General features: G+C 40.5%; 3 protein-coding genes across 7 annotated transcripts in view; 2 read left to right on the plus strand and 1 right to left on the minus strand.

Annotated features, from left to right (window-relative positions):
* Positions 1-21,250, minus strand: part of akap6 (A kinase (PRKA) anchor protein 6) — a 184,307-nt gene that overhangs the window by 155,185 nt on the left and 7,872 nt on the right. For 3 of the 5 annotated variants that reach the window (XM_067478824.1, XM_067478827.1, XM_067478823.1), the window contains 2 exons: positions 5,396-5,667; positions 4,830-5,001 (listed from right to left, as the gene is read on the minus strand). In XM_067478824.1, the coding sequence (XP_067334925.1) occupies positions 4,830-5,001; positions 5,396-5,601 (378 nt within the window). In that variant the 5' untranslated portion in view covers positions 5,602-5,667. Of the gene's footprint in view, positions 1-4,829; positions 5,002-5,395; positions 5,668-15,469; positions 15,855-21,250 lie in introns of those variants that run through there. The other 2 variants (XM_067478826.1, XM_067478825.1) reach the window with 2 other exon arrangements.
* On the plus strand, positions 10,086-13,657 carry LOC137101040 (E3 ubiquitin-protein ligase TRIM35-like). Its single transcript, XM_067478878.1, has one exon. It carries the CDS (start codon positions 10,569-10,571, stop codon positions 11,502-11,504), a length of 936 nt encoding a protein of 311 aa, XP_067334979.1. The 5' UTR covers positions 10,086-10,568; the 3' UTR covers positions 11,505-13,657.
* LOC137101747 (E3 ubiquitin-protein ligase TRIM35-like) lies at positions 12,845-13,780 on the plus strand. The gene has a single exon (XM_067480527.1). It carries the CDS (start codon positions 12,845-12,847, stop codon positions 13,778-13,780), a length of 936 nt encoding a protein of 311 aa, XP_067336628.1.

Below are 21,250 nucleotides of genomic sequence, written 5' to 3' on the forward strand. Positions count from 1 at the left end.
GTGTTTATGTTTACACATACTTCATTTTTCTAGTAACAGTTGTCATGAAATCTCCACCGCAGTTTTCAATATTATTGTAAAGTCTGTGTGTCCTGAATGACTCAATCACTGTAACTACAGCAGCATCTGTGTCCACTGATCAAACATGTCTTACACTGTACATGTACTGTGTGCTCACACCAGCAGCCTCTCCCTCTCTGAGCAGCTGTTACACACTGCCTGCAGCCGGATGCTAAGAATGGCTGAGAGGCAGGCATGCCAACACACACACACACACACACACACACACAGCAGTTGCATCACTATAATCATGTCCTACAGTCTCTCCGTGGCAAGGTCAGGCTATAGAAAGATGCCCTGCAGGCAAACGCATTATAAATATGACAGAGAGGGAAAGCGCGACCCAATAAGAGAAGAAAAGAAGCCGCGGATAAAAAGAAGAAACAAAGCGAGAAAAGAGCAGCGAGGACGGGATAAAGAGGGAGAGACATCACCAGAGGCATGGATCCAATTTCAAACTGGCCTGGCAATCGGTGTGCTCCCAGCTCTGCCGCTGTCATTCAGCCTGCCGTCTGCTGCCCACCACGCCCACAATTAAGACAAATACAGCTCAGGTTTGATTTTGTTCTGTTCGACCTGGATGCACCATGTCGAGGTGGCAGCCAATCAGACTCTCAGCATGCAGCCGTGAGCCCCGACAGGGTGAATCCGTGTCTGCTGGGCCTCCAGCTCATTACCTAAACACACACATCAGCTGCTGATGATAATAATAAACTTTACTGTTAAAAACAATAATAATATTAAGTTACAGGCTTCCAAACCCGTTCACCTGAACTATAGCGACAGTTACGAGTTGCATTTCAGGTTAGTAACTATAGCAACATACTAAAATGTTCATTTTAGTATTGTGTGTTTCCTGATTCCTGTTTGCTCGAATACATTTTATGTTCTATGTTTATCAAAGGAACAAGTACTGCTTTACTTAAAAACACAGAAGTAAAAAAAAGTTGTACCAAAACTACCAAAAGTACTATTAATAAAGAATATCTGATCTTAGATCAGTGAATATAGGATTATCGCATTATAATTATTAATGCATTAATGTATCCAAAACTTTAATGTTGCCACCGGTGATGATGAATTTATATGATGTTTTGATGATCACGTGTTTGTTACGAATCAATAATAATAACTTGTAGCTTATGAATTAACTTATAAAGTCAGATGGTGAATCTGTATTTTGTTTTGCCACTAATACTTCTAGTACTACTACTAAGTCACTACTACCTAAATGTAGTTGAGTAAAAGATATTTTGGAAATGTAGAGAAGTTGAACATAAAGTAAACACTTGGAAAGTACATATTTATGTACTATATTTTTGTGTTTTTATGCAGCTATAACATAAATAAATGGTGAGGCCCTACACAACCTCTGAGCGCTGCCAGGAGTCCAGTGACCTTTGGCTGTAATTTAGAAGAATCACCACTAGATGGAGCCGTCAGCCAAGTAAACAGTGTCCTGACCACAGGCAGGAGCCACCTGGTCTTTGACTTCACTGCTTTCCTCAGGATTATTTACACAGTACAACTGAAATACTAATGCTGGATGATGAGGATGAGAAAACCATTTTACCATTTCCTGCAAACCTCGAAATTACAGTTTGGTCCCATTGCAATTTTTTATGTTTTCTGGAAGTTTTGAACAACACCATGTGTTTTTCTTAAACAGACACAAACAGCAATTCAAATTATTTTCAGAAGTAGACATGGAATGAATTTCAGCTCTTCTGTGCTACCTGTTGTTCAGAGAAATGTGCTGCCCACTGACTGATTCCCAGTGAAACGTGACTGCAGAGAGCGTCTGCAGGCCGTAACTCTGACACCAACATGAAGTGATGGAGGTGTCAGAACACGTGCAGAGTCAGCAAAATAAGACGGAATTACATCGGCTTCTGTTTGTGTCGTTTCCTTCCAGCTCTGACTGGACTAAAGCATCTCCTCAAACTTCAGCACGCTTCGATCTATCTTGTTTGTGTCTTATTGTCCTCTTTGTCTTGGATTTAAGCTGTCAAATTTGAAAGCACGAAGGACAGAAGTTTTAACAACAATTACAGTACAAGGGCTGGCTGATAGTTTCCTGGGTACGGATCCAAATTTCTATCAGAACTGAAAAGTTTATTGCAGCTTCCATGTCACAGGAGCTCAAGCAGCGGTGTGAACAACTGGATCTTTATTGTTCTTCTTAATATTTGGTAAATTTGCAAACATCTACACATAAAAACATCTTTGTTATACTATATTAGAAGCACTTAATCATTTGTATAATGTGTCTTTTTGGGCCTGTCCATTCCCATTGGTAACAGAACCTGTAAAACTACCTTGGGATTTTACAGGTTCTGTATTCCCTTGGAAATGTTTCTCAAAGTTTCCTAAGTCTCCTAGCAATAAACATATTATAAAACAATCTGTTTTTTTCAATTTTATTATTATAATTATATATTTGGTGTTTTCTCCACCAGAGGGCTCGACCAGGTAACCAAGCACCTCCTGAAAGTCTGGTCTTGGGTTGACTTTCAGTGGATTCACTTCTCACCCTGCTGCAGTGATGTGCAGGTGGATTTCAGAAAAGATAAATGCTGCTTTTCATTCAGGCGTTACGTTAAAACCTGAATCCAAGTATACGCGTGTGTGAATTTCAGTTAGGAAATATGTATGTTGTTCTGGGTCTCATGAGAAGGAAAAGACTAATCTGCTGCTGATGAACAGGTTAAAAAGGACACAAAGATATAGAAAGGCATCACTCATCCTCATCACAAAGCTGTGGCTCTATCTCTCTGACCTCGTCATTTCCAGGCAGTGATCCAGTACATCCAATGACCTCACTCACACACACACACACACACAGATATCGAATTTATTATATAGAATTTAATTTCAGGCCCTAGTTCTTATTTCAAACTGCATTTAACACATTATTTAAAGCCTATTTTGTCCACAAAATAAAATAAATAAAGTGGCCCTGTATTTGCTTTGTCCTTTAGGGGTCAGCATAGAAAACTGGTGAAAGATGTGATGCATCTTCTGTGTAGATGCTCATTTCAAAGAGTGACTCAGCTACAGACAAACATCTCCATCTCTCTCTATCCTGGTCTCTCTCTCTCTCCCACACACACACACACACACACACTCTACTTTCTCCTCACTTGTCCATCGATATGTTGAGCACCAGCCTGAGTGTCTGGATCTGCTGCCATGTTTAATCCAGAGAACACATAGCACATAAACACACAGGGAGCAGTGTGATGCAGAGAAGAGAGGGGAGCTAAAAACCGCAGAGAGAAAGGCTGAGGACACAAGAGGAGAGGTGAGATATTTTACACCAATACACCAAAGAAACCCTCTGAGCAGCAGCAGCAGCAGCAGCAGCAGCCTGATGGGAAGGAAATATCTGAGTCACTGCAGTTAAAAATACACACATCAAGAAGATTCTCCAGCATCTGAGCAAATGAAAACAACAGCTTTATGAATGAATCTGTAAATGTGTGGCTCACTGAAGAAATTGGTTTGATTATAGCACTTGCATAAGAGCAAACAACATGTGAACACTGTTCAACAGCTGATTATGTGGTTGCAGACGTCGGATTTCTACACTAACACGTGAACAAATCCTTACAGTAACTGCAAAGTCCTCCTCAGTTTATCGTTTTAGCTTATCGTCTTAAACTCCGCTATGATTCCATTGGCCCACAGTTATCTCTCTCCAAAAACTCTATAAACCACAGTAATAATTTTGTGTGTTTTCTTTCCAAGATCCAAACTATCTAAAGGTAAATATGTCACACTGAAGTTTGAGCTAAAAGTGTGGGATAAAATAATGTTTGTCCCTTTGACAGAGTGGTTAGGCCACAAAAATAAAATCTACATGAGAAGAGGATGAGTGAGAATTTGGATTCAAAAGTTAAAATAGTCAAATAGTTCAGTGTTCTGGGTCTGGAAGGCTGAACATGAAGTAGAGTTACATAAATAAATAAACTCACGGAAGCCAGTGATTATGTAACATCAAGTCTCTGCACAGAGGAAGGGCATTGTATCGCCTGAGGTTACAAAGCTGAACGGCCGATGTTCCATTTTCTTTCAGCAGCTTTCATTCAATGCAACACAAGGCAGCTGAGAGAAATCTATACATGCTCGCATGTATGTCAGCCACTGTTGCCCTGACTTATTGACTGATTCGCTTTGGATCTCAAACGATGAGAAGCCTAGAGTCTGTGCTTCTCAGCCTTCACTGGCATCTACAGTGTGTACGGTAGTTCAGCAATAATAAAAACCCAGATCTGCACTTATGTAGGTTATCATGTCTGAATCCGTGATTTGATTCTGGTTTTAAGCTTTTCAGTTCATATAGGCGAGCTCCAGTTTAGTGATGAACTGTAATCTGTACGTATCTGCACAGAGAACAGAACTTAAAAGACAGGAAAGAAGACATAAGGACACTGTGCATTACAAACCAGAGGTTGGAGTGTTTCATCAGCAGGTGTTGCTGAGACATTAGCAGCTTTTAGGCTTATAATTCCATACCATGCATGGCAGAGGCCCCGGCATCCACTTCAGATCCTACATGGCTGACTAATGATTTGTAATATCATCAGCGCTGCGTTGACTTGGCCAAATTTTTTAAAGGAAAGTAAAATGTCTGTGCACCTCAATATCAATTATGTACAAACCAGATGATGTCAGAATCTTTGCCATTTCCACCAAATGTGCATAAAAAGGCTGTTTGCATTTGACACACAGATGCACCATCAACTAACACGTCTCTGTGTGTCTACCTTGAGCTGCACTAAGTGGACATCAACGTGTCTGTTGTCACTGTCTTGTCCCACGGAGTGTGTGAGCTGTGTCACTCGGTCGCTGGTCACTCGCAGCCACGTCTCGATCTCTGGTAGGTGGAGGACAACCTTCCAGTCGGCTCCAGTGTGGAGAGGTGGAGGTTTCCTTGACCTGAAACAACACACAGTACACACGAGACAGAAAAGAAGATATAAATATGCATCCATTTTATAATAACAGGTCAAATATCTATTGGTGAATGTCTCTCTGAAAATGATAACACATTCAACAAAGCACAAACCTCTAATGACAGAAGCACAAAAGGAAACACAATCCAATAAAAGCTGAAAATAGAAATTTTAAAGTTAAAATAAACCTTTCATTGGTTTAATTTTTATTAAGTTTAGTTAGGTTTGTAATATGTACATTTATTGGTTTCTGTAATTAGTGTGTTGTGTTCGGTGTTGATGTGTCTGATCATACTTAGACTACTGGACAAACTCTTTTTGAAAACTTTTGAAAACTCAAAATCTCTTTGGTATCTAACATTAGAGCTAACTGTTACCTCCTGGAGTTGTCTTGCCCCAGGTGAGGTCCATTGGGACTTGTGGCAGGGCCTGGTGAGGAGTCTCCTTCTGGAGACTGATGCTCCAGATTGAGAGGAGCAGTGGTCACAGCAGTAGAGGTGTCCGGGTCCAGGGTTGGGGTGACAGAGGTGATCATCGGAGACAGTGGCTCAGGAGCCACAGGTGAGAGAGCGACAATGCTCATTATGTGAGAGAGTGGACAAGAGGTGAAGGATTCCTACTGTAAGTGGACAAGCTTCACTGCAGTAAACTGGAGAGAGAGGAAGAGAGAGAGAGAGAGAGAAACAGGTGAATTCAAATACAAAGATTTAGATGAACAACTTGTAGTGAGAGGACTGGAGTAGCTAAAAAAAGAGGAGTGGGAATAAAGAAGGAAAGAACACAGTAGACGTATGTTTGTTACATAATAGAAAGAATCGGATTCAGTGAGCAGTTTCAATCATTAGTTCCTGCTGTAGGATTATCAAGGCGAGTATTATGTTATGTTTTTAACCTGTACAGCACTTTGGTCAACCTAGTTGTTTTAAAGTGCTTTACCAATAAGATAACAAGTGTAAGTCAGAAGGAGTTGGTTCTTAGGAACGTCAGCCAGTTTTATTGCTATTAAGTTCGGAAAGGGAGGAGGGGGGAAGCACACCGGTGGGTTTGGTGAATAGGTAGAGCTGGGTGTCATTTGTATAAGAGGGGAGCTGGATGTTATGTTTTCTAAATATTGAACCAAGGGGGAGTAGTAGCTTTGCTGCCTTGTACCTCACTTGTAAGTCGCTTTAGGTAAAAGCGTCTGCTAAATGACTACATGTAAATGTAGTAGGTATATGATGAAGAGGGGTGGGGTGGGGGGGTGGGGGGTCAAGGCCCTGAGGGACATCACTATTGACAGGGGGTGGGTTGAGATCAATAGTTCTGTAATTGAACAAACTGAGAGCAGCCACAGATGTATGTAGTGAACCACGTGTGTACAGTATGATGCCAATAGAAGTTAATGGTTTAGGTCAACGAGGATGCGAATAGTCAGCAGTCCGGAATCAGCAGCTAACAGGTGATCATTTGTGATTTTTAACAGGGCTGTCTCTGTGCTATGAATGGTGAGAGAAATGGGAAATTCATAATTGGCCTGAAATGATCAAAATTGGAAGAATGGGAGTAATAAATGTGGTTTTCAAAGAGGATGGGACAATCCCTGAAGTAAGGCAGGTGTGTTTAATATAGGTGCTAAAAGTAGACAAAGAAAGGAGACAAGCTTTAACCAGATTGTGGGCAAGAAATCAAGCTAGTAAGCCAGTGACATAATAATGTCAATGGCAGTAGATAATTTTCAATCTCTACTAAGCGGTTGTTCCTATCATTCTCTGCGAAGATTCAAATGAGAAAATACAACCCACCATTAACAACTATAGCATTTTTCATAGTGAGTAGCCCGAGACCTCGTTAGTCTCGTTTGTTTGAATTGATTCTTTTATCATAGCCAACAGCTTGTCAGAAAACGTTTTGTCGGCCAGTAGTAAGGGGTTGAAACACCACGAATAGTAAGGCTGAACATGGTTAAAGGGCTATGATCCAGAATTACGATATTTAGTTTGATTAGTATTACTGATCAATTGGGAGTCCAGCAAAAAACTATTCATTCTACTATTCTACTTGTTTAAGACTTGAGTACATAGGACTAGGAAAGTCTATGGCTGTGGGATGTTGAAGCCTCCATATATTGACAATGTTTCTGAATTTCATCAAATTGTTCAAGATTTGGGCTACTGATGTATTGGGTGGAGGACGAGGGGACAGCCTGTCTAAGTAAGGGTCCAAAAACAACTGAAGTCACCCCCAACTATTATTTTGGCTTGTCAGGAAGCAGATCAAAAACTTTTTGGCAAATATTAAATATTGAGAAATGTTACAGAAATTGCTGCCTGAAAGTGCGATGTACCTTCCTTGGGGATCTGTAATCATATTAGTAACCTTAAATGGGACATTTTCCAAAAAAGGACTGGCAGACCGTGGGCCTGGGAGGTAAATTCTGACGGGTAAATCTGTGATGCTTAAAGACTTTGCCCCATTTGAAAGCATGACCCAGTCCCTGCACGTTCCATCAGACCAGAGTGAGATCACTAACACCAGTATGGACACTGCAGTTTCTCTGAATCTGAACCATTCATAAAACTGGAACTGACACACAGCTTAAAATACAAGTAACCATTTTCCTTGTAACAAAAACGACAATTTATCCCTTAAAGTTTTAGAATAAGGGGACTGAATAACATACAGATCTGACTGCTGTACATTTGAAATCTGTTAGTCTTCAAATTATATTACATTCCCGATTCCCAAAGCCTGGTGGCTAATAGGAATCAGCAGGAGTTAGTAAGACAACTAAATTATTATGTGGCCTTTTAGTCTGATGTGTGATGTCCAACTTTAGAAACACAAATATCTATATAATGCAGCACATGAAGTGAGGAAACAGCTGTTCAGTATCACACCAACACAGAACATGAGCCATATGAAGAGTAAATAGAAAGAGAAAGTAAAAGCGAAGTGGGTTAAAATAGAGGCTAAGTGAGATTGTAAGCATCCTGACTATGGAAACCCCTCTGAGATTAGAGGGTGGGTTTCTGAACTCTAAACAGTTGAGTATCTTAGAACAATAATTAGGGACATGTTGCAGACATCTGCGTTATTCTGTTTATTATTGCATTACTTTCCTCAAGTTTGAGGTGTGTGCCATGGTATGATTTTAATATTGATACTATGATGTTTATGCAGAGATTGGTATCAAAGTCATAATTTCAGCATCATGAAAACACTAGTGCTGACTTTACAAAGTTTGTACCATCGTTCAATAGGGAACAGTACAGTTTCTGATAAAGCTGGCAATGGGAAAGCACCTGTAAAAAGAGACACACTCAAACTGTAAAGCTACTGCTTGCATTCATGTTGTTTTCCTAAAATACTACATGTGTAACACTGTTGACTGGCATCATTTCACACATGGCTCTGCGTACACACAGCAACTTCATTTCATACTGACTTTCCTACTGGGTGGATACACTTCATAACATAATGCAACACTGAAACTAAAAACTAAGTTACTGACCACCAGCTTCTTCTAGAACATGGCTTCTTCTGTCTTTCAGCTTCTATTGTGTAATGTCTGCTGTTCTCCTGTCACAGGGCCACAGTGTCTGTAAAGCTAGTCTTCAGAGATGGTGGACACGGACAAAAAAATAAATAAAAGTGTCCAGTTTGTAAGACCAAATATCTCCAAGGGGAAGACATTTGGTCTTACAAACTGTGTGAAGACCTTTTCTTATCACAATATCAATGAAATGCCCTGCAGTCAGTCAGGAGAGTGAAAGGGACAAATAAATAAATGCCAAACTGTCCACACCAAGGAGGTGAACACTGCTGAAGATATTACTTTAAAATGTGTTTAAAAGCTGTGATTTCTGAAAAATGGGAGGGGGGAACCACAGGTCACAATTAGAGTTTAAAGCAAAATAACTTAAAACTACGTTTCCCCAAAAGTTGGGAAGTTGTGTAAAACGTAAAGAAAAACAGAATGCAATGAGTTGCAAATCTCATCAAACCATATTTAATTCACAATAGAACCAAAAAAAAAAAAAAATTAGTCAGAAATAGACATTTTAAGTCAAATACAATGACTGGGTATAAAAGGAGGTAGAGCCTCTGGAATTTAAAGATGGACAGAGGTTTGTGAAAACCAAAAAATTATTGTTTCAGTTTGTTCCTCAATGGCAAATTGTGAAGACTTTGAATCTCATTATATACTGTAGATGGTGGGATCTTCAGAGTGTCACGAGGAATCTCTGGGCACAAGGGCCAAGTTCAAAAGTGGATGCATGTGATCTAAGGGCCCTCGGACGGCACTGCAATAAAAACAGGCCTGATTCTCTACCGGACATCAGCGCATGGGTTCAGGAACACTTCCAGTAAGTTAAATCCTGATGCTCGCATCAAGATGATGTTTCTTTCAGGGGAGGTCTTTTATATTTCAGCAAGACTTTGCTAAACCACACACTGCATCCATCACAACAGCAGGGCTTCACAGGAGAAGAGTCCTGGTGCTGAACTGGCCTGTCTGCAGTCCAGACCTTTCACCAATACAAAACATTTGGTGCATCATAACACTTTACATCCAGAAACAAAGGCCCAGGACTGTTGAGCAGCTAGAATCCTGCATCAGACAAGAAAGGGAAACTACAGCAACTGGTCTCCTCACTTCAAAGCGTTTACAGGCAGTTGTTAAAGAAGAATGGATGCTACACAAACATCACCGTGTTCCAACTTTGTTGAGATGTGTTGCTGCCATCAAATTCAAAATGAGCTCATATTTTCCCTGGACTGGTCAAATGTCTCAGTTTCAATATCTGATATGTTGTTTATGTTCTGTTGTGAATAAAATATTCTGATTTATTTAGGTTTAGACATCCTGGAGCTTTAAAAAGTTACTGTGCGTTAACATGTGAAGAAAGGCTTATTTTGTCCTTTTGCTACAGCAGATTATTTCTTATTTTCCCTTCAACAATAACTAAACTGTGTTGACTGTCAACATTTTACACTTAGCTAGCAGGATATATAGAAACTAGTAACACTTTCTTTATAAGTCCAGGTGGCACTAAAACCAAAAAAAGAAAAGAAAGAAATAGGTAGAACAACAACTAATGGGACATAATGACAAAATACATTCAACAGTTCTGCAATGGTTGGAAATGACATATAAGAAGCTACAGCTCCATTAAATGTGGCCTAATGTGAAAGCCATGCTTGGAATGAAGTCCAACCCATTTCTTCAAATTACCTGGCTCAAACCAGGAAACCACCTTTATTTTTACGTTAACACGCACACGAACACAGACGGCATCCAGAGCGGACAGTACAATGAAAGGATGTGACTGGTTTGCTCCAACTACAAGCAGCCTCAGACTTACAGGAGCTAAGAGAACGACCTGTATGAACATTTCTACTACTTTTTCCTACATCCTGGCATTTCTTTTTCCTCTTTCTTGGCATCATCAGGAGCTTGGTCTGTGTCACGAACTGTTGCCATTGGGCATCTGTAAAGCCTTTTGGAGTAGAAGCCTGACTGAGTGGTTTGAGCTGCCTGCTGTGTAGCTTCTGTTTAGTATAAGGGAAATGGCTTCTGCATCAGAGGAGAATCTCCACTGTCCTGTCTGTTGTGGAATCTTTCAAGATCCTGTTCTCCTGTCATGCAGCCACAGTTTCTGCAAAGCCTGCCTTCAGACATGGTGGAATAACACCAAAAATCAGGAGTGTCCACTCTGTAGGAAGAGATCTGTACAAAATAATCCACCTAAAAATCTGGCTCTAAGAAATGTGTGTCAAGATTTTCTACAGAAAAAGCAGAGAGACGTAACAAGTCCTGAGAGTCACTGCAGTCTGCATGCAGAGGAACTCAAGCTCTTCTGTCTGAATGATGAGCAGCCAGTGTGTGTGGTCTGTCTGCACTCAGAAACACATAAAAACCACAGCATCAGGCCCATCGACGAAGCTGCTCGGGATATCAAAGAGGGACTTCAGGAACAACTGGAGCCGTTACGGAACAAACTGGATCTCTTCAATGACATGAAAGAAAACTACGGTCAAACAGCGAAAGACATTGAAGGTCAGGCTGAAGACACAGAGAGACAGATTAAGGCTACGTTCTCAATGCTTCGGAACATTCTCGAAAAAGAGGAAAAAGCAAGACTGGATGCACTGAAGGAGGAAGAGCAGCAGAAAAGTGAGATGATGAGGACACAGTGCGAGGCTCTTGCCAAAGAGATGGAGGCTCTTTCAGACACAATAAGAGGCACAAATGAGGTGCTGAGAGCCACAGATCACTCATTCCTGCTGAGGTACAACACTGCAGTTGAACTGGTTCACTGCTTCATGCTGAACCATCCTCAGCCGATCCAAGGAGCCATGATAGATGTGGACAAACATCTGAAAAACCTGCCTTTTAACATCTTGGAGAGGATGAAGATGACGATAACCCACACTTTGATCCACAGACCTGCTGATCCAGAACCAACAGCTATCTCTTTGGGGGGACTATCTATCCAGACTTGAAGTGGGACAGAGACAATCCTGCAATTACATTGTTAGCATTAGGGAAAGCCAACGCTCAAGACAAGAGGCCCCAGGAACATTCTAAAAAGCCTGACTTCTGGTCCTCGGTGTTGTGTTACTCTCTAATATTTGTCTGCAGCCAGGTTCCTCTTTTCAAGTCAGACTAAGTCAGAAACTAAGTCCATTAAACTAAAATATACTGTGTATTTTAAAATGTTTTCAAGGAATATGGGCATATTGACATGTTGGCTTATTTTCTAGTTTGTTGTTTTTGTTGGCTTTTTGGTTTGGTAGTTGGGGGCAACTGTGGTTCAGGGGGTAGAGCAGTCAAACCCAGGATTGTTGGTTTGACTCCTGTCACACATTGAAGTGTCCTTGAGCAAGACACTGAACCCCAACTTAGTTGCTCCCGGTGAGTGTAGAGCAGCTGCATAGCAGTTCCTCCATCAGTGTGTCCGAATGAAAATTTCTAAAGAACAGCAGAAGAATAGAACAGTTTGCTGCTTTCAGGATTCATCCTAAAAGCCACGACAACTGCAGTTATTAGGCCATTTATGTAAAAAAAAAAAAAAAAAAAAAAAAAAGCTAATCTGGATGAATCTGTAATAGATTACAACCACAGCCCCATATGAAACCTGCCAGGTATTTTTGAGAATGTTGTCTTTAAACAACTTAGCAGCTCCCTGGCAATAAATAAATATCCTGATCATTTCTGGCCTGGGTTTAGGCCGTATCACAGTGCCACATCTGCTCTTACCAAGGACCTAAAGCCAATTCTCTCAGTTTAGATTTTGGGGTCTCTATACTACATCAGTGCTTCATTTGATTTTGTCATTGCTGACACTTTTCCAATTTTCCAAGCTAAAGATCATTGTTTGTAAGAAGATGAAGTGTAATTTTATGTGGACAGATCATCAGTTGGATATACCTGCACTGCTTGCTATTCATATTTGTGTTTTTATTTACTATCCTATTTGTAATGTTTCTTATTCTTGAGCTTTTGCTGTGGTACCCAATGAAGCACACTGGGCTGCCTGTTGGCATGAAAAGTGCTATATAAATAAATTGGCCTGACAAACATTGCTCTCACATAAGGCAAGGAAGCCTTATGTGAGAGCAATGCTTGTAAGTGCCACCCATTTACTCAAATTACCTGACTCAAACCAGGAAACACAATCCTGATTTAGGTCGTGTCACGAGCTGTTTCACTTGTGCGTCTTGTGAGGCACTAATGTGACAGTGGACTATATATAGAGAACTGACTTTCGGTTTAAAGGGAGACTGGCTGGTTGGAGCAGTTTGAGCTGCCTGCTGTGTAGCTTCTGTTTAGTATAAGGGAAATGGCTTCTGCATCAGAGGAGAATCTCCACTGTCCCGTCTGTTGTGAAATCTTTCAAGATCCTGTTCTCCTGTCATGTAGCCACAGTTTCTGTAGAGCCTGCCTTCAGACATGGTGGAAAGAGAACACAGATCAGGGGTGTCCACTCTGTAGGAAGAGATCTGTACAAAATGACCCACCAAGAAACTTGGCTTTGAGGAATTTGTGCGAAGCTTTTCTAAAGAAGCAAACTGACATAGGTTTAACAAGCGCTAACAGTCTCTGCAGCCTGCATGCCGAGAAAATCAGACTCTTCTGTCTGGATGATGAGCAGCCAGTGTGTGTGGTCTGTCTGTACTCAGAAAGACACAAAAACCACAGCATCAGGCCCATCGACGAAGCTGCTCGGGATATCAAAGACGGACTTCGGGAACGTCTGAAGCCATTACTGAACAAACTGGATCTCTTTAATGACATGAAGGAAATGTTTGATCTAAAAGCAAAAGACCTTAAATATCAGGCTGAAGACACAGAGACGAGAATTAAGCACATGTTCTCAATGCTGAAGAACATTCTCCAGAAAGAAGAGCACTCAAGAATTGCTGCACTGAGGGAGGAAAAGCAGCAAAAGAGGGAGATGATGAAGGTAAAGAGAGAGGCTCTGAACAAAGATATAGAAGGTCTTTCAGACACTATTAGAAGCACAGACGAGGTGCTGAGAGCTGAAGATCTCTCATTCCTGCAGAAGTACAACACTGTAGCTGAACAAGTTCATTATTTCCAGCTGCTCGAGGATCCACAGCTCATCCCAGAAACTATGATAAATGTAGACAAACATCTGAAAAACCTGGCCTTTGACATATTGGAAAGGATGAAGATGGAGGTGATGCAGGACACTGATAACTCAGAGCCCACACTTGTCTTCTGGGTGAACAGTGTCTTGATTCCGAAAAAGTAAGCAAATTACTCTAACAACCACTGTTGAAGGACTTCTGAGCACCACTGTGTGCCCATCACTTTTTTTTAACTACAACAGCTAAAAAAATACAAGAATACACTAATTGCACATAGAAAAATAAACTAGATTAATCAAAAATGAAATGCACGCAACAAGTGAACTTGCAAACATTGTATTAATGTTGATAAGATGTTAAGTCATAAAGACAAATTGATATACACCAGAATCTACAAGGTGTTGCTGGTGATCAAGCTGCAAAAAATATTAAAATGCATATCATTAAATTATTTGCACTCATCTGCATCTTTTTTTATTACCATGCTAATTCATATTTTACATACTCTGTTTGTATTAATCTTTGCAAAAGTCTCTTAATCAGAGACCAAGGCTATAAAAATCTTATTATTATAAAAGTATTAGAAATATAATAATATACATATCTGTACTATATTGACTAATTTAAATACTTTTTGTATTGATGGAGAAGAAGGTTTGTGTGACAGGGATCTTTTTGTGTTTGCATGTTCGCTGTAAGTGAGTTATCTCCCCCAACATGGAGTTAGGTTCCTGCTTCTGCAATAAACCGCTGACCCCACCTCTTCCCCATTAACAGACGAACCATCATCATTAACCCCAAAAATCACTCAAAAACTATTTATTCTTTACAAATAGAGCTATTTAAATTATCAAGTGAAGATCATTTCTACAGTTAAACATTAATGCAACCTGGAGAATTTTTAGGGGAAATCTCGGACCATTTCTCAAGAAGCTGAAAATGATCTTTCAACAACACAATGGTCGAAAGTGCAAAGCAAAATCAACTCAGACAGGGTTTAAAAAGAACAGGCTGAATGTTTTAGCTCCATGCTTACAAATGACTGAAAACCTCTGATATCCAAGAGATGCCATGAAGAATGAGCTTCCATTACACGTCCAAAGACACAAAGGCTGCTCAGAGGCCACTAAAAGAGGTCGGACGAGGTTATGGAGGCAAAGGGGGGACATTCAAAAAAAACGGACAACATTTCAGTTTGTGATAAAAGAGTATCAGCGAGAATGAAAGGAAATATGTTCAAGACGGTGGTGAGACCAGAGATGTTGTTCGGCTTAGAGACAGTGGCACTGAAGAAAAGACAGGAGGCAGAGCTGGAGGTAGCAGAGCTTAAGATGTTGAGGTTCTCTTTGGGAGAGACGAGGATGGACAGGATCAGGAATGAGGACATCAGAGGGACAGTTCATGTTAGATGTGTTGGAGATAAAGTCAGAGATGCCAGATTGAGTTTGGACATGTTCAGAGGAGAAACTGTGAATATATTGGTAGAAGGATGCTGAGGTTGGAGCTGCCAGGCAGGAGGTCTAGAGGAAGAACAAAGAGGAGATTTATGGATGTAGTGAGAGAAGAGGATGCAGAGGATAGAGTTAGATGGAGGCACATGATTCGCTGTGGCGACCCCTGAAAGGGAGCAGCCGAAAGGAAAAGAAGAAGAAGAAGAATTCAGATTTCAGTTATTTCACTTTTTATACACATCTTTTGTTACTTCTGATATTGAACATTTATAGTAGCTGAATGCACATTAAATGTTACGTTGATGAAAGAAAAACAATCTAGTCTATTTAGTTGTTTGACCCACTAAGAAAAAAAAAAACACATCAACAACAACGTCTAGACAGGAACATCTGAACAACTACCAAATGGCCTCTAGTGATGTTGTCCAGAGGCTGAATCCACGGACCTTCTCTCCAGGGTTCAGGGACGGTTAAAACATCGTCTTTCCAAAAATGTTCTTACTTTGCAGCTATACCAAAAAACACTGTACCTCTCCACCTGCCCAGTCTTTAAAACCGCCCAGCGTAATCCAGAAAGGTCCACATGTGGTGGCAAAAGATACTGAACAGCACATGTGCTAATGCTTGTCCTGCTCCTTCCTGTGTTTGGTACAAAGGAGACAATTTCTTGCTTTTTCTCCCTCGACCTCAACTCTCCAACGTGCCAGTGTCAGCCTCTCTCTCACTCTGTGAGGCTGTCACAGCGTGGCACTGCACCCACACTGTCTGTGTGTCCTCCCCTTCATCTCAGCTGGGCCTTTTGAATCCTTTTAAGCACCAGCAGATGCAGCGAACAGACTAAATAAAATGTTTTATTCATATTCTCTTTTCTCTCAATGAAATATGCATCCAGTTCGCAGTTCAGGCTGTTTGCTGGATTCAGCATGATTACACCAACAGAAAAACACGGGAACATGGGAACAGCTACACGAGGAAAAGCCCAGAATCATTTTTCTTAACTCCCTCACTTGACACATGGAACAACATCACAAGAATGACTCGACCTACACAAGGATTTAAAAAACATATCTAAAACATTAGCTACTGTGGTGACTAAAATGAAAAAGCTAATTATGCCCACACCTTTAAAGAAGCAGGATGTTTCCTTCTTTAAACTAGAACTATTTTACCTTCAGTATCAGTGTGTATTACCCACCCAGCCTGCAGCTGCAGGAGCTGTCAGTGTGTTGCAGTGCGGGAGTCGACTCGGTATTGATCAGCAATAGCAGCAGAGGCAGCAGTGAAGCAGAGAAATGATGTCAGTAGAGCAGCACAACAAAAACCCTCTCGGTGAAAAACTCAACCTGCCCGACAGAAGTCATGACGGTAACCTAGTTCAACCCAGGACAGGGATGATGCTGTAATTTTATTTTCCACTCTTCTACTTGTCGATGGAAGGAAGACAACTGAACCACAACTGTGGGCATGATAACAGTCGACCTGATTGTTTCACAACATATTCATATTTTGAAGTATTCTCCAATGTGCACTGAAAGAAAGCTTTCTGAATGTTTGGGTTTCAACAGAAAACCATTTTCCTACAGAGCTGATAGTACTTAGTATTATGCGTTTTCCTACAATTAAGTGTTAATTTCTTGCATGTTCAGCTCACCTGCTGTGCACTGATTAGAAGATTTAATTTGCAGTAATAATGGACCAGTTAAACCAAGTTACACAGTCATTTTCACACGAGGACGTCATTTCATTTCTAAAGAACTGTGAAAAAAAAAAAAAAAGTTCAATATGAAACATAATGAAAATAAACTCACACTGTCTTGTGCCACACAAAACTGCAATTTTTCTAAATTCAACATTTTCATCAGTGGCTTCTCATAAACTTTCAAAATAATCATAAAACAAAAAGCTAATTAGCAAAGTTAATATAATTTGTATGTTTGCACAAAAATACATGTGAACAGTTTTAACTCAATGGACTCTTGTTGACAAGGAGTTAACAGTATGAATGAACTCAAACAAATAAACAGTGTAAGTGTACTAGTATGAAATCATTTGAAACAGCCTCCAGTAATAAAACCTCTGCTCACATTTCTCCCGTCTGATTTTGAGCCTCACTCGTTCACATATAGCAAATATACTGTACATGTGCTTCTTTAATCAGGAGGCTCAGCTGAAGGTTTTTAAACATCTCAGTTACAGAAACTTTACATCCTCTCTGATGTCTCATCTCTACAGATGTCATGATTTAAAGCTCCGTGGCTGTTTGTGGTTCAGCAGTGTGAAATAAAGACAGGAGACTGTTTACACGTGGTCTGATTCATCTGCCTTTTGTGAGATTAAAGCAGAGATTAAAGCTCGGCTGTGGAAGATTTGTCTGTGCCAAAGAGGCTGTCAGAAATCAGAGCTGAAGCTGAAGTCTCTCAACAATATGCTGCGGATTCTACAGATGTGCTACACTGAAGATTAAATGTATGTATTTTTTAAATCACAGAGACCATTTAGCCATCTAAAGTGAACGTTTTGCTAAAATGAGTATATATCGCTGTAAATAAATAAGTGTACTTTTCAACCCATCACTGTTATACACATTTTAAGCTCACAATACCATCTCGTATACTAGTAACCTTCTCAGGGACAGACCTCCCAGTTTAATTTGTTCTTAACTCCCTGTTCTATGAGGGAAACACTTGCTTCCAGTACTATGCACCTCACTACTGCAATAATCTGCAACAAATCTTGATGTCAGAGCCAGTCAGTCCAAGCTGTGACTGTTTTCATTAGTCTTTAAATGTATGTATTGTTTGGGTTGAATCATTGTATTATAATATTCTAAATGTGCAATTTGTTTTAAGGTCTCCTGAAAAAGCCCAGTGAGATTGCCTGAATAAATAAAGCTTAACTTATTATCAGCTCTTATTATTTATTTATTAGTGTTTTATCCTCCTCTTGAAGTTTAAGTAGCTTTTTCTTTAACACAACTAATCTGCATTTCTTCTCATTTCTTCTCTTCTGCCAGCCTCTGCATCTACTGGCCACAGCCACAGCATGCGGTGCAACTGCAGACAGAGGATTCAGGGAAAACTCGGACTCTGCCGACTTTGTGCCATAAATCATTTAGAATAAAACCAACTACGTGTGTTACCGGTAAAGTCAGGGGGAAGCTGCGTCACTGTGATGAAGGGACTTAAAATAAACAGTTAAGAGAAGGATGTGATGAAAATAAAACAGTGCCATGAGAGAGACTGCAGCCACAGAGGAATAACAGGGTGTGTGTGTCTCTGTATGACCCCCAGTCTCCCAGGGGTACCCCAGCCCAACCCCACTATGAATAATGTATCATAGCAGAGGAAGATGTGCAGGAGGATCCTCTGTTCCAGCTCATTAGTCTTTCTATCCTCTGTCTCTCTCTCTCACTCTGTTTTCTGACCAAAGAAGTGGGTAATTCTGCTCATTCTGCTCCGTGACTCAATCAGCTGCATGAATCACTGCCTGCACCACAAATACACATGTAAGATATGGACATTAAAGTCAGAAACAGAAGCTGGTAGAAGATGCGGGAGAAATGTCAAAGCCAGGTTTGTGTTCTGAGCAAACAGACTTTGTCACCAAAACAGTCAATGTACAGTAAATTCAGATATGTCTATGGCAGGAAAACGTACAGACATAATAAGCACACATGAAACCTTGGGCTGAGTTTTTTTCTATACTCATTTAGTAGCAACACACTGTGGATGCTGAACAAACCAGCACCGTCGCTGACATTTCTTACGGTTAATTAATATTTAGAGGGATTAGTAGCCTCAACACTGCAACCTCCACTGTGCCACTTAGCAAACTCTGAATTTACATTGACATGCAAACACCGGGCTTCTCATCTCAGTCTTCTGAACTAATTCTAGAAGTGCTGCTTTTTGGAAAATTACATCACCACTTCAGGACCTCTCATGCTCCTTTTAATATGGTGAACTTCAACAACTTCTTTTGCACTGATAGGCTGCTCAGATTTTTGCCAGTAAGGTACTGGGAAAGTGTAGCAGTATCAAAACCTTAGAAACAGCCTCAAGTACTATGGTACTATGGTACTAAGTACTACGGTACTATGTCGGACCTTGTGCCTCCCTCACTCACTCACTCACATATAGTAAAGGTACATGTCACATCTACAGGTACACATCTCATTTACAGATATCACCTGTAAAGCAGCTGCAAACTCCACGTAGAAGTGCTGCCTGATATTTGACACAAAGACATTTTATATTTCAGAGTGAATAGAGAGAAGGTGAGAAAGCCAGGATGCTAAAGAAATACGAACAAAAGAAAGAAGCAAACCGTTCAGATCAAGATATCCATCCATTCATCCATTCACACATCCATCACCTGTAACCGCTTATCTTGATCAGAGTCACGGAGGCCTGGGGCCTATCCTAGATGTGACGGGGCAAGAGGGGGGGTAGACAGACAACAATTCAAACTCACATGCACAGCTGCACACAATTTAGAGGACAGGTGATACTATCGAAGCAAAACCCTCAAAACACGACCATTTGAAAATATTTGGGTTTTAGACGAGAGGATGTCGGGCAGGAAAAGGTGTCGTGGTGAATTTTCATGAATACACATGGTAACATCACAAATCTCCAGCATTAAAAAAAAAAAGCTCCACCAGGCCATTTTTATTATTCAATGATTAAAAACACAGCTAATAAAGAAGCCTCCCAGGCCTGGGATCCGCTGACAGGCATCTCTGGCTGACGTTTGCCAGAGCATCATTCCATACAAAGTTATCTCAAAGCTCCAGGGGTTTGTTGTGGAAAGCACTGAAGGACAAGGGCTAATAACGTCCTGCTGATGTGAGTCGAGGATGAAGATGAAACTAAAGAAACTTTAGCTCAACTACAATAACAAAATAAATGAAATGTTATTCTTCAGAACCAAACTAAATAATAAATGAACTAGTGAACACTAGTTTGTTTTCATCTCAGCAATATACAAATCCAGTGCAGAAACACTAGTGTCCCACTTCAGGGGCGATGAAGCGTTGATATGTTTCTGAATAGGTGTCAAACAGCTTTATCAGAGCAGATGTTTATCGTCTTTAGGCCGAAAGGAGAGATGCTAAGAAGTAACTGAGCTGATTGGAAATGTCTTACTGTAGATCATCTCTATGTGTGTCATGCTTTAAAGATGAAAGACAAAAAAGATGACATTTCTAATGGCTCTCTCTGTCTGGAAACAACTATCAAAATAATTTAAAATAATCCAAAAGATTAACAGGATTCAAGACCAACAAACCATCTATCCTTCCCCCTTTACAAGGGCAATTATCACAACGCACACTCGGTCATAAATCAAGTTTGACTTACTTGGACATTTACTTCTTGAGGACATCACTTTAAATGATTTGTGTGTTAGTGGCTATGTTTAGTCAGATCCTCTACTACTAGATGCTTGTGATGGATTTGATCCCCTCCTGTGGCTACAGTAACATTTATTAAAGCAGCACGGCTTAGTCTAAATAGCTCTATTAATGGAGACAGCAAGTAATAAGTACGTAGCACAGAACCTAGTGGTTTAAGAGACGGTTACAATGGAGGGAAGACAAGGCCGGGGAAGGTCAGAGTGAGAGGGTGAACTGCAGACTGGGAATATTTATCAGCAAAGATTATACTTCCAGTAATCAGTCATTTCTTCTGGAGCCAATTAAATACGCTTTCATGCAAAGGAAGACGGTGTGTGTGTTTATCAGTCTCTGGATTTTGAATATTACCAGTGTTTTCTACCAGTGATAATCACGCAATTCGAGTTCAGGTCTGCAAGGGAGCGGTTACCTGATGTATTTTGTGACATGGCAGAAACTAAATATGTAATAAGTTACTTATTGTGGTGTTGATGTCATTTTCTAAACATACTTGTAGACACCTTTGAGTATTTTCAGCAATGTCTGCAATGACATAACCAAAGTTTGGGGCTGTCCTCTCATTCTTACCACCTGTGGTCTTTCAGGCAGGAAGTCCAAAATGTAGTTACAGGTGGGAGTCTGGTCAGCTCCTTAGTGCAGCCTGCCTGGGCGGATGGTAGTCAATGCAGAAGTGTAGTCCAGGAAAAGCATCCTAACGTAGGTTCTGCTGCTGCCCACGTGTTTCAGGGTGTGAAATAAAACCAAAGCCCCAGCATCATCCACAGATT

This window comes from Channa argus, chromosome 16 (assembly GCF_033026475.1).
Source record: "Channa argus isolate prfri chromosome 16, Channa argus male v1.0, whole genome shotgun sequence".
NCBI lineage: Eukaryota > Metazoa > Chordata > Actinopteri > Anabantiformes > Channidae > Channa > Channa argus.

Bases quoted from the DNA above. Each gene is read 5' to 3' on its own strand.
- LOC137101040 (XM_067478878.1), top strand. From the start codon at position 10,569: ATGGCTTCTGCATCAGAGGAGAATCTCCACTGTCCTGTCTGTTGTGGA.
- LOC137101747 (XM_067480527.1), top strand. From the start codon at position 12,845: ATGGCTTCTGCATCAGAGGAGAATCTCCACTGTCCCGTCTGTTGTGAA.